This window comes from Electrophorus electricus, chromosome 1 (genome assembly GCF_013358815.1).
Source record: "Electrophorus electricus isolate fEleEle1 chromosome 1, fEleEle1.pri, whole genome shotgun sequence".
Taxonomy (NCBI): Eukaryota; Metazoa; Chordata; class Actinopteri; order Gymnotiformes; family Gymnotidae; genus Electrophorus; species Electrophorus electricus.
The window spans coordinates 16,590,602-16,604,432 of NC_049535.1; the positions used below are offsets into that span (position 1 = coordinate 16,590,602).

The 13,831-nt window shown below is 46.8% G+C and overlaps 1 protein-coding gene across 3 annotated transcripts in view; it reads left to right on the plus strand.

Moving 5' to 3' along the window:
- prkcaa (protein kinase C, alpha, a) overlaps positions 1 to 13,831 on the plus strand; it is a 113,677-nt gene that overhangs the window by 69,707 nt on the left and 30,139 nt on the right. For 2 of the 3 annotated variants that reach the window (XR_004776645.1, XM_035531377.1), the window contains exons 6-11: positions 5,843 to 5,999; positions 7,043 to 7,177; positions 8,178 to 8,271; positions 11,609 to 11,635; positions 12,819 to 12,959; positions 13,048 to 13,221. Coding sequence is in view for 2 of the 3 variants with exons in the window: in XM_035531377.1 (XP_035387270.1) it covers positions 5,843 to 5,999; positions 7,043 to 7,177; positions 8,178 to 8,271; positions 11,609 to 11,635; positions 12,819 to 12,959; positions 13,048 to 13,221 (728 nt within the window). In the remaining variant the exon portion in view is untranslated. The remainder of the gene's footprint in view (positions 1 to 5,842; positions 6,000 to 7,042; positions 7,178 to 8,177; positions 8,272 to 11,608; positions 11,636 to 12,818; positions 12,960 to 13,047; positions 13,222 to 13,831) is intronic. The other variant, XM_035531379.1, reaches the window with a different exon arrangement.

Genomic DNA, 13,831 nt, shown 5'->3' on the forward strand with positions numbered 1-13,831 from the left:
GCTGGTTCGATCACATCCATGTAAAGCAAAAGAGTGATTCCATCAAGGGATGTTTCATCTTTACTGAACCATTTCTCACCCCTGCGGGGTGTTTCACAAAGCAGGTTTTCTCAGGCTATCCAGATTGTCAACCCAAAGTCAGGAGTGTCCAATAGGAGAACAATTGAGGGATATTCCTACTGGGTAATCCTCATCTATGAGCTTAATTTATCTGTCTAAACTGAGAAATCCAACTTTGAGTAAAAAACCCCCCTGGTGATATTTGTTTCTGTGTTTGTGTTTCTAGCTGGAGGCCCCTCCCACTGGGCGTGGCATAACTTACTAGTTACTAGTCCTGGACTAATTGCTATTGCATTGCCAGTTATTTAATTACAACAACATTGCAATGAACATACATTAACAAATTAAATAATATTAAGGGTCCATTGCCTATACTTCCCCAAACTTGGCTGAAAACAACCGATTCACTTGTTAGGTGAGTTTTAACAACCAGCATCATGTGTTAGGTAACTAAGTAAGCCATTAGCGGGAACAACTGCTTAAGTGAATGGATAAATATTTAAGCATCTTCACTAAAGTAATTAAATTTCTTAAGAATTAATTTTTTAAAGGATAAAACATTAAAGAGTTCTGTTTATTCTTAAGTATAACACTTAAAGGAAATGTTAGCTTTTAATCTTCGTTTCAAAAGAGCAGCGATGTGAAAGAAGGCTACTAAAACTCGATAGCCTTAGTGCAAACATGAAAATATGCAAGTGTGCAATGTCACATTCGCACCAGCTCCGACGTAATATAACACACGATACTACTACTGCGGACTGGATCCCCGCAAGGCCCGGTGAACGTTCCCTACCTGAGCCATCACCCACCACGGCCGGCCCCTCCTACAGCTCCGTCTGGACTCCCTGCTCCTTGGGGGGCTGGATCTGTGTCCTCGTGATTTGTATCAACAACACCAACAGCACTACTGCGCCATTTCACCAGGCTCCGTTTGCTTTTGTCTGCTTTCTGTTTGCGTAGCAGAAGTGTGTTTGAGGACGTACGTTCATGCGCGTGTTACAGGAAGCCCTAGCTTAGCTTAGTTCATCACTCAGCCTTCTCCTCTCGGTTAACTCATCAATGCTCAGGAATCCCTAAATCACAACACCTCAGAATCCCTCATGTTCGTATGTAGGGCAAGTGGGGTCACCCACTGTCTGTTTGTACCAAACCAACCCTCTACCATACCTGCCAATGGCATTATCTCACTAAGTGGCATTGTTAGCATCTTTTCATTGTCTGTTTGACATCACGGCCTCAAATGGGAGGGACTCTTTTGTTTGAGGTTGAGTCACTTTGTAGCAACACAGCCTGGGCAGAGAGACAGACAGTCCTCCCAGTGCTGTTCAAAGAACTGGAAGACGCAGAGAGGTGACAAGGTACATTTTGGAGAAATGAATCACATGAGTGAATGCGACTCCATTGATGAGGGCTATTTTCACCGGCCCAGAGGTTTTGACTTCTGAGCATTGAGAATAATCATCTGAAGAAATGCTTAAGGAACTCTGGGAAAAGTACACCCACACCAACCCATGCACACCCCCACCAGACTGAAACTCAGCACAAATGTGCGTACGATATATTCACTGTCAGATATTCCCTTACACACGCACATGACTACACACACATGCAGCTGTGTGATTTGTTGTGAATTACTCTGTTTTGAATTAAGCTGGGGGACAAAATGGCATTAGCAGAATTTTAAATTGATGGGTTTAAAAAGAAATCGCTGGCACCATACATAATAAATGAAATGCTTACTGTGTGTGCATTTGTGTGTGTGTGTGTGTGTGTGTGTGTGTGTGTGTGTGTGTGAGTCCTTGTAACTGTAAAAAGCATGAGGGATTCTAGTGGGTGTGTACTTGGTGATCTCTAGTTTGAAGTTTGTTCTTGCTTGTAGGAGTTATTGGAAAAGTGTGTGGTGTGTGTGTGTGTGTGTGTGTGTGTGTGTGTGTGTACGCAGGTATGCTAATCAATGTGGCCTGTGTGGGTGGTTGTGCATAAACAAACACCCAGGTGTTCATTTGCCCACAGAAAAACATTCCTCACATTCTCATCCTGACTGAAACAAGACCCAAAATATAGCTTCAATTCGCATGGAAAATTTGACATATATTTCCTTATGTAAACACAAGCCAGTCAAATGGAGTAAGAGAATATGCGTGGCTACATGGATAATAAATGCAATAAAGTCAAATTGACACATATAGTTGCCTGGTAAGACAAAAACATTCAAGATCAGCTTAACTTGTTTTCTCAGAGGAAAACAGATCGTGACAGTTCTAGGCCGGAGGAGGGTCAGGTGAGGTCAGAGGTGAAGTCCAGTCCATGTCTCGGGATGTTCTGATGTTCCTCGCTGACAGGGCTGCCTCTTCTCCACCATCCCCAGCGATCCTGCATGCACAGGGTTAACCTGAGGCTTTCTCAGCTCTCAGCTCCGACCTCTGACCTTGAGCTCGGAGCAGCCACAGCGGGGCCGTTTGCTGGACGCTCTCCGTCAGAGCTCATTGGCTGAGCTGCATTCTGTGCCAGAGCTCATTGGCTGAGCTGCATTTGGCATCAGAGCTCATTGGCTGATCAGCTGTGACTGTGACTTGTGTCGTTCTCCATGCTCTGCCAAACCTGGCCTTCATCAGCTAATGGTCAGACCCTTCTGGAGCTACAAAATGTTGGTCAGAGCAGGGAAGCACTCAACAGCACAGAGATGCCATGTCACCAGCACTGACTGGAAAGCCTGTTAGATAACAATGCAACAATATCAATAATGACAGGAGATTTTAAAATAATAATTACAAAAGTCATTTGTGTAGGGCTTGAGAATAAAGGAGAATAAATAATTTTAGAAATAAACATATTTGTCAAATCTTCTATAGTATCTCAGTACTTTATAGACAACTGCAGTTACATCAGATAGTACAGATGGATTTATATATTATGCATTTTTAGATACATTCAGTATATTAACCTATAGTGTTATTACAGCATGTGGAATGCTCAACAGCACCCCTAGTGGCTGGGATGAGCCATGCAGAGGACTTTCATCTTTTAAGCAATACTTTAATCTCTTCTACTTCAGGCATGCTATTAAGTACCACTAATGAGGAAAGTATGTAGTTGTAAGAGCAAGGAATGAGAATGGTACCAAGCATTGGGTCCTTGGAGAGAGAGGAACAGTTTACACCAGAACACCATCACAGTTACATAGAAAATGACCACTTTAATGATCAGTGACAATTAAAAAACAGGCCAAATAAACACACACACACACACACACACACACACACACACCACACAACCCACATATACCCCCAAGAAGCAAGCCTTGTTTCTCACTAAACACAGAGAGAAAGACCCAGAGAGTGGCTAATTTGAAAATGGCTTCAGAGGATGTGAAAGGAAAGGAAGATCAACATGTTTACATCCTGGTCCTACAATGTGAGACTCCAACAACATGCTGTTGTAGGCAGGCAACTGTAGGCAGTGAATAAAGACAAGCTCAAACTGTCGGGGAGTCGTGTAAGTCTAATGTACACTTCTCTCTGTCTCTCTCTCTCTCTGTCTCTCTCTCTCTCTCTCTCTCTCTCACTCTCTTGCATACCACACAAACACCAGCATTTGCCTCCGTGTGTGTGTGTGTGTGTGTGTGTGTGTGTGTGTGTGTGTGTGTGTGCGCGAGCGGTGGTGTGTGCTGCTCTGCTCTCATTTAACATTTACTAATGCTAATATCTATCCTGCTGCCAGCTAAATATCCTCTCGTAGGTGTCATCACGTGGTATTTGTGTGTGTGTGTGTGTGTGTGTGTGTGTGTGTGTGTGTGTGTGTGTGTGTGGGAGTGGGGGGGGGTATGTATGTGAGTGTGTGTATGCTTCTCAAGTAAATTCTCAAGTTCGGAGTGCCTCACTGCAATATCTGTACAGTCCTCATTTTTGCTACTCAACTTCTGAATTCTATTTACAGTACTAGTTTGCAGTACTGGTTTTCAGTACTCGTCCACAGCGGTGCATCCGGGTTGACATTCTGGGCTGCTAACGGTTTCAGCCGTTCAGATGTGATCATGCAATCAGTAATTATGAGGCAGTGATCGTCATGTCCAAAAAAGGAATACAAGATTTGCACCTTCATTTAGCATTTTCTTGAAATGTGCATGTGTTCAATGCCAAATGTTCAAATATTTGTCCAAAACATTTCAACAAAGCTGTTCATGACAGGCATGCAGTGTCTGATGATGCACATCACCACTGCTCTCTAACTTAAAAAAAACCCAGAAACACTGCTCTGTTGTGACTGACTTGGAGCGAGGCCAGCTAAGAACAGAAGAGGACTAAGTAGGCAAATGAGTGATGCTTGTAGCAAGTGAAGCCTGACAGCGAAAAAGAAGTGTGCAGCGCCTCCTATTGGTCAGATGGTGCTAATAAAACTTGAAGGGGTTTTTTTGTTGTTTTGCTTTGTTTTGTTTTGCTTTTCTGTTAAAAAGTGTCTTTGCCTGTTTATGGACACATTCAGTTTATATATGCAAACGTATTTGCTCGTGTGTGTGTTTATGCATCAGCGCCTTTGTGTTTTTGTGTGCTTTGTGTGAACCACACACTTTTGGTGCATCTATGCTTGGGTTTCTGAGCATGAATGTGTGTCCATGTTGTACATGCATATGCATGCTTGTGTATGTGTGTTTTTGTACATGCTAAGCATGCATATACATACTTGTACTATATACTTTGCTGTACTGTAGTGCAGGGTTGTGCAGTGTCTCTAGTCTTGGCTGTTCCTCCACTGTACTGTAGTGCAGGGTTGTGCAGTGTCTCTAGTCTTGGCTGTTCCTCCACTGTACTGTAGTGCAGGGTTGTGCAGTGTCTCTAGTCTTGGCTGTTCCTCCACTGTACTGTAGTGCAGGGTTGTGCAGTGTCTCTAGTCTTGGCTGTTCCTCCACTGTACTGTAGTGCAGGGTTGTGCAGTGTCTCTAGTCTTGGCTGTTCCTCCACTGTACTGTAGTGCAGGGTTCTGTAGTGTCTCAAGTCTTGGCTGTTCCTCCACTGTACTGTAGTGCAGGGTTGTGTAGTGTCTCCAGCCTTGGCTGTTCCTCCACTGTACTGTAGTACAGGGTTCTGCAGCCCACAGCCATGACAGCAGTCAGTGGAGCACCACTGTTTTGCATTCACCTTTTTAGTGGTGGAAGTTTTAAATATTCAAATTCTAACCTTTGTGTGGGTTTGTGTAAGAAGAAAAGACATATTAGCCATAACAGTTTCTAAAAGGCTCCTGCAGTTTGCTGAGTAAACGTCTTAGCCCTGCTTCTTTACTAATATTGCTCATAATAAACTTTCTTGTTCAATATACACATATTCTACAATAGCCATTAATATACAGATATTGGGGGCCTAACACATGAATACTCTCAATCAAGGTTAAAAAAGATCAAAGCTGTAGATGCCAGCCGTGTTTGTAAGATAATAAGCAATGATACCACCTGAACAAGCCCACTGCACATCCCGTATCATCACATCAGAGATGCCCCAGGACTGGGAGGCCCTAGGGGCCGCATTCTGCTGCCATTGTTTGGGTGAAGTGTGTAGGAACAACGTTCACTTCACTACCTTTATAATGCTTATCCCAGGCTTGCACAATCATCTCAGGGCCTTTGGGTCACATTCGCATAATAACTACAGAAAGGTTTTCTCCATAAAACTTGCCATAAACCTTTATGCTTATAGTTTGAATGTAGACCCCGCTGTACAAGTAAGAGTGTCACTTGTGGGCTGGTCTTTGCCATGACCCTTGCCCTAACCCTTGATCTGACCCTTTGCAGTGGGCGAGGCGAGGAACCTGATTCCAATGGACCCCAATGGCCTATCCGACCCGTATGTGAAGCTGAAGCTCATCCCAGACCCCAAAAGTGAGACGAAGAAGAAGACCAGAACCATCCGCTCCTCACTCAACCCCACCTGGAACGAGACCTTCAAGTTGTGAGTGAAGTATTGCAGCTATTTCCCCACTCCAACACCCATCTACTCCAACACTGGTCCAACGCCACCCCCCATCTACACCCAACACTGGTCCAACACCACCCCCCATCTACACCCAACACTGGTCCAACACCACCCCCCATCTACTAAAACACTGGTTCAACACCACTCCCCCATCTACTCCAACACTGGTCCAAAACCACCCCCCATCTACTCCAACACTGGTCCAACACCACCCACCATCTACTCCAACACTGGTCTAACACCACCCCATATCCACTCCAACACTGGTCCAAAACCACCCCCCCATCTACTCCAACACTGGTCCAACACCACCCACCATCTACTCCAACACTGGTCTAACACCACCCCCCATCTACTCCAACACAGGTCCAACACCACCCCATCCACTCCAACACTGGTCCAACGCCACCACCCATCTACTCCAACACTGGTCCAACACCGACCCCCATCTACTCCAACACTGGTCTAACACCACCCCTATCCACTCCAACACTGGTCCAACGCCACCACCCATCTACTCCAACACTGGTCCAACACCACCCCCTATCTACTCCAACACTGGTCTAACACCACCCCCCATTCACTCCAACACTGTCCACTCCAACACACTCCACTCCAACACTATATCCTATGAACACCATCCACGCCAATGGGGTCCACTCCAACACAATGCACCCCACCACATCCTGCTGTGACATGTTCACCTCCAACACTGTCTGTGCCAACATGCTCCATTCCAGTACCGTCCTCTTCAACACCATTCATCCCAGCACCGCCGTCCCCAGTGCCAAGAGCTCAAGCATTGTCCACTCCTACACTGTCCACTCCCTCCCAACACCACCTGCTCCAACGCCACCCTCTCCACTCACAAATTCTCCTGTGCACCAGTGTTAGATACACCTCCCTCACTGGCTGCACCAGTTACAGAAGTCAGATTACATGTAGGCATGATGCAAAAGCGAAGATATTGTTAACATGAGCGTGTGTATGCGTGTGCGTGTGCGTGTGTGTGTTGACAGTAAGCTGAGGCCCACAGATAAGGACCGAAGGCTCTCTGTGGAGGTCTGGGATTGGGACCGAACCACTAGGAATGACTTCATGGGAGCGATGTCTTTCGGAGTTTCAGAGCTAATTAAAGCTCCAGTGTGTGGATGGTGAGGACATTGTGTGTGTGTGTGTGTGTGTGTGTTTGTGTTTGAGTATGTGTGTTTTGTTTACATTTTTATTTCCTCCATCTTTACTCTGCCCACCTCTGATTTTCTTCAGTAACTAGCCCTGGGCCATCTTCAGCTTGATTAGTTCTCGTGCGAGTCTGTCCGCGTGTGTGAGAGGCTCGTCACTAGTGCCTGCCCTAACGCCGCCTAAAGTGCCCACAGCACTCAGCATGTGTCAGCGGCCAAATTCTCACCATCAGACCTCTCTCTCTCTCTCTCTCTCTCTCTCTCTCTCTCACTGTCTCACTATCTCACTATCGCTCCCTCTCTCTCTCTCCCTCTCTCTCTCTCACTGTCTCACTATCTCACTATCGCTCTCTCTCTCTCTCTCTCTCTCTCTCTCTCTCACTGTCTCACTGTCTCACTATCGCTCCCTCTCTCTCTCTCACTGTCTCACTATCTCACTATCGCTCCCTCTCTCTCTCTCTCTCTCTCTCTCTCTCTCCCCCTCTCTCTCTCTCACCATCTCTCATTATCTTGCTCCCTCTCTCTCTCTCTCTCTCCCTCTCTCTCTCACTGTCTCCCTATCTCACTATCGCTCTCTCTCTCGCTCTCTCTCTCACCATCTCTCATTATCTCACTCCCTCTCTCTCACCATCTCTCTCTCTCTCTCTCTCACTGTCTCACTATCTCACTATCGCTCCCTCTCTCTCTCTCTCTCTCTCTCTCTCTCTCTCTCTCTCCTTCTCTGTTCTGTCCGTATTTATTTCTCCCTTTCTACTTCTGCCTTGTTTGTCTGCCTGTCTGCGATTTGTGGCTCTTTATACAATGATTTTCAAGGCAATTATCAAGTGATACAGTTCATAAATAAATGTAAACATCATTCATGCAAAGCCTACATCCTCAAAACGCTTTTGCGTATATGAAGGTACAGTGTGTGTGTGTGTGTGTGTGTGTGTGTGTGTGTGTGTGTGTGTGTGTGTGTGCGCGTGTGTGTTAGGTATAAGATGCTGAACCAAGAAGAGGGAGAGTATTACAACGTGCCCATCCCAGAGGAGGATGATGGGAATGTGGAGCTCAGGCAGAAGTTTGAGGTGAGGACCAAATCATCCCATGACATTTCTCTCCCTCTTTTCACCTCCTCTGTCTCCCATCCCGGCCATCCGGAAGCACTGGCTCAGTGACATTCTCGCTCTGCCCATTAACACAGTCACTCTGCCCACCCACTCCAGGTCCAACTGCTCAGCTAATTACCCAGCGCTGTGCGAACCAGAGTGTGTGAGCGGTGCGGCGTGAGGCCGGAATGTTGCAACTTGAGCCCCGAGCAAGGAATGGGTTTCCATAAGGTTGGAGTGTTGGTGTTTTCTTCCGGATCCCTCCAGTTCCGCTCCAGTACAAAATGTGATGGCAGCCCATAATACAACTGCACTGTGTATCGTACAAAGTTTTTTCTCAGAGCCAATGAAAATGATCAAAAATGCGAGTGCCTGATTAAAACTCCTGTGAACATTAGTATTACCATGACCACAAAGGATTCGTTGTGGAAACTAAAGACACGTGTCTCTGTAGGCGTCGTGTATTGGTTTATTTTATTTGAAATTTTTTTGCTTAAAATAATTTTAGACGAAAATTTTTGCAGCCTGCTACTGGCTTTCCTTCACTTGAATAAAAGATGACACCTTTCTTAAAGTCTTGCATTATTTCTCATTTTGTCAAGCGAAGAACTCTTTTTAAAAAATAAATATTAAAAGAGAGACATTTTTCTGGCTCGAGTGGAGGGCGAGGAATGAGAAACGCGATGTTGATCGGCACCTCGGGTCCCCGGGATTACAGAGGGCAAACCCACAGCTTTCTGGGTTATTCAGGTGCGTGTAGCTTTCCTGGGCTCCTGCCGGTCACATGACTTGTCAACACATTCCCTTGGAGCTTTTTTTTTTTTTTTTACAGCTGACAGATCACTATGACTATCATTATGTAACATTATACAAAAATATTTTCCGCTGGTCACTTTTTTTGGGGGGGCGGGGGGGGTCCTTATCTGAACTTCCTGTAGCTTTGAATGGATATTGATGGGTTAGCTGTCAGTCAAACCCCCTCGCTTTCCCTGTTTAACATCTCCTCATCAGACACCCCGACCCGATGTGTGCATTCAGCTGATGAAGGTTTCGGGGGGGATCTAAAGACTTCCTGTCCTTACCGGCGAGGCCCAATGTGTGCACCGCTCAGTGAGAAACAGGCGTGCGCGTGACACAGAATCGCACGGCACTGTCACATTCTGCTTGCCGCTCAGATTAATAATCATTTATCATTCAAAGCTGCTCATTTGCGAATTTGTTGAACCAGGAGCTTGGTGGGTATGAAGTGATCAGCGGAGTGTGTTATCCACCACAGTCTTAAGCAGGATGGTTACCTTGTAGGTGGTTATTCGCATTGAGATATGCCCTTCTCCTAATTCAGAGTTAATGTCCTTATATGTTTATTTATTTATTGGTAGTTTCTTTTTGGAGATGTTAGTGCAGCCTTTGCGACTTCCAAAACCAACAGAAGCTTTTTTTTTTTTTTTTTTGACAAGAGCTCGAGATGGGAGCCCATAAACGGTCCCACGAACATCTTGAAAGTTTAGAGTCCTGCAGTTTCTGAGACTTTAGTATGGTGGGATTCAGTTCTTGCAACTAGCCAGAACAGTATAGACCCCTGGGGTTTATGACATGGCTGGGAATGGCTGGGACTTAGTAAGAGATCAGGACTTTGAGGTTGCCTGTCCGCTATGATTGGGTTAGACTGCACAGAATGTTCATGGGATTGAAATATCACGAGTGCAATCCCATAGGTTTGCGATTGCACACACACATAAACACGTACAAACACAAGGACATACGCACGGAACACGTCAGAGGTGCACAATGACTGTTAACACTCATGGGTGTGCGTTAGCCCTACTGCCTGTTTCCATGGCAACACAGTGGTCTTGGTCCACCCTTCAAGGCACAAATAATTCCATCTTCAGACTGAACGACCGTGTCCTGCAACTTAGGTGCACGCATACACACACACACACACACACACACAGGTTTGCTGGAAAGCCACACACACAGTCACAGTCAAAGTGCTGGGACAAGGATCCCTAGTTTGCTCACTGGCGAACGTGAAAAAGTCCACAAAACCAAAGAAAATATCAAGAACAAGACACAGATGAGGCCAATATACTGTGACCTGTGCATATTTTTGTAACTAATGACTTTATTCATTGTCAGCATATTCCTAAAAAATAATAAATGTGAAGTAATAAGTCAGTATTTGTAGTTTGCACTGGTGGATTTGATGAAGCAAAAACATTTGCACATGCTGTAACTGGATTTCCTGCAGATTTCCACAAGAGGGCAGCACAGGGTTTTTGCACTGAGGTAGAACTTATTTGTGTAAAGGCACACACACACACACACACACACACACACACACACACACACACACACACTTTCCTTGAAAGAACACAGCCAATGCCTGGTTATTGTCAGATCTATGATGGATTACTTTTTTTTTTTTTAAGTGCCCTGACAAGATGAAGCTTGACCAATAGTGACCACTAGATGGCAGACATTGACTATCCATGTCTTAGTCCACTTAGTCCACAGAAAGGATAAACTGCATGAGAAATGCATTAGACTGAGCAACCAAGCGTCATTACAGAAGGACCAGAATAGAACCGTATCTGTCTGTGTCCATGTCTGGGTTAAATCTCTCACCCAACGTTATTTCCTTCAAATTATACTCTGCGGAGGAGAGTGCCTTTCATCTCTTAACTAAAAAAAAACGGTATGTTAATCGATGGAGTTTCAGAGGAGGGAAAAGACACTCTATGACATCCATCCAACAGACACAAGGACTTGTCCCTTAACGGGCCTCGTACAGGACGTTTGTGATTGGGAACCGTGGACGCGTGGTTTCGTTTTGTTCATGCGTTCGATTATCGCTTTTATATAACACCATCCTTGTCACTTGGGGGGATACACGTGAAGGAGAGACATAGAATAGTGTTGATTGAGGGGATAAGTCTGTAACAGATGTGAAAGGCTGTAACAGGGGGACCATCCCAGAGAGACCGGTTCCAGCGCCCTAGGAGTAGATGCTCCTGCTCCCCACAGAGGACAGGCCAGTACGAGGCAGCGTGAGTCCCTGCCAGAGCGCAGAGGAGTGCAAGAAGGCATGCAAGGGTGAAGGAGTTCAGACTGAGGAACAGGAAGGAGAATGGGGGAAAGACGGCTGTCAGAGGAGGCGATGAATAACGGAGGAGCACCAGCGGGCGGCGGAAAGATCTAGAAAGAGTTCCAGTATCCAGTACGGGAGCTGATGAAGGCATGGACCTGTTTCAGCCTCATTAATATTCAGAATATTCACATGCACTGTGTGTTTATGTTTGTCCTGTGATTGCAGGATCAGACATTAGAAGACGTTAAACAGGTGCGTGCGCTTGTGTGGGTGAGCGAGAGAAAGAGAGGCTAAGGGCGGCTCTCTCCGGTGTGGTGGGTTTGGGTTTGGGGTTGGCCTGGTCTGCGCATTCATGGTACGATTGCTTTATTAACTGCACTGGTAGTACTGGGAAAAGCGGGAAGATGAAGAGGCCGGTATTTTTCTCAGCCTACTCTGGTGTGGGGGGTGTGGGGACGTATGTGTGCATGTGCATGCGTGCAAAAGCGTGCAAGCGACCGAGCGAGAGGGTGTGAATCAAGGCGAAACTCGAACGTCTGTGAAGTGCAAGAGTTTCCCAGAGGTGCGGAGTTTTTGCTGCACTTTGTCGCTGGGTTTTTAGACAAGACTGGCACAGCTTCGGCACGAGACCCGCGCGAGATCAGCGCATGGCTTCCTGGCTGTCCGTGCCTATTGGCGGAGCTTTGCATTGTTCACAATGCCAGCCAAAAAAGAAAAGAGGAAACAAACTTGGATGCACTTTGCTGAAACATTTTGCAAGCTCTCTGGCTCTTGCATGCTGTACTTCAAAATGTGGACGCTGAAATGAAGTTTGTTTGTCTTCTGATGGCGCACACATGCTGCGCCTTTCATCGCATTCGCTTTCCAACATTAAGAGCGGCGCACTCTCCTGTACGTCCATTTCTGTGGGATGCTTCGGGTACTTGCCGGGGGGGACCGGCCCCGTAGGTCTGGCCCCTGAGAGTCTCCGTGCTTTCTGCACTGACAGCAGCTCGGCCTGGGTCCTGCTTTCCTCCTGTGCACCCAACACCCCCTACCCTCGGAGGTCGAGCGACTGTGTCCGCCCCAGCCCCGCCTCCTCCCGCCCTGTGTGTGAGGCAGACTCCGAAAGCCTGGCCACGGTTCTCTCAGCCGCTGTCTAGATGGCCTCCATGTGTCCAGAAGGTCTAACCACATGTGTGCCTGCTGTTACGAAGGTGTTTGAAGGCTGCGGGTTTCCTTCATTTTGTTTTTTTTTTTTGTTTTTTTTTTGTTTTTTTATGGGATGGGTGATTTGTGTGAATTCTTGTTGGTCTGTACTTAGTGAAGCATGCCCAGGGTTATTCGGTCAGAAATGGCCGATTTCTCTCATTTCATAGTTTTTCCTCTATCTGTCCCTCTTACTCTCTCGTCTCCACACGACTCGTTCTCTCACCGCTTCTCCTCCCATGCGCAGAAAGCCAAGCTGGGCCCTGGGAAGAAGGCCGTCAGCCCCCTGGATGACAGCAGGTCCACCCTCCCCTCCAGCAGCCTGGACCGGGTCAAGCTCGCCGACTTTCACTTCCTGGCCGTGCTGGGCAAAGGGAGCTTTGGGAAGGTTCGTGCCTCCGTCCGTCTTGGGCAGCACCTCCGGTATCGGTCGCCAGCTGGAGCTATCGTTCTCCCTCTTTTTCTGGATTCCGCAGGTGATGCTAGCGGAGATGAAGGGCACCGAGGAGCTGTACGCCATAAAGATCCTGAAGAAGGACGTGGTGATCCAGGATGATGACGTGGAGTGCACCATGGTGGAGAAGAGGGTTCTTGCCCAGCAGGACAAACCTCCCTTCCTCACTCAGCTCCACTCCTGCTTCCAGACAGTGGTAAGACTAGAGCACCACCCGGGTAAGGCCTGCCAATGCGCAGCCTCACTTTTACAGAATTTAGCTGACACTTTTCTCCAAAGCAGCTTACAGTTCAAGCAATTAAAGGTTAAGGGTCTTGCTTAGGGGCCCAGCAGTGGCAACCTGGCAGCAGTGCGGCTTGGACCAGCAGCCTCCCAATTTCTAGTCCAGGACCTTAACTACCGAGGTACCGCTGCAGCACCTCTGGCGTAGAAATGTAGAACGCAGGCCGTCATTTTGATCGAAGCCCTTACTGAATTTGTAGAACGCCCCTGAATTTCAAGCGCGTCTGTTAACAGTTGGGTGTGCACCGTCATGCTGAGAGACGTGGTCTGTGGTTTTTGTAGTGTGCTTTTCATTTACCATGCGTTGCCTTGACTGCCGTACCAGGGCCGTTATGGGTGAGGCTTAACGGAGGCACCTTAGATAAGACGTCACAGGGATATCACAGCTAAGGACCATGAAGAACATCGGGTGCAAGGCCTCCTAGATCTCCGTTGTATTCACAGCTGATCGGTGTAAATGCTGGAGATGCATTATAGCATTTGTGGAAGTGGGTAAAGTCTCTACACCCTGGCACACCCTGGCG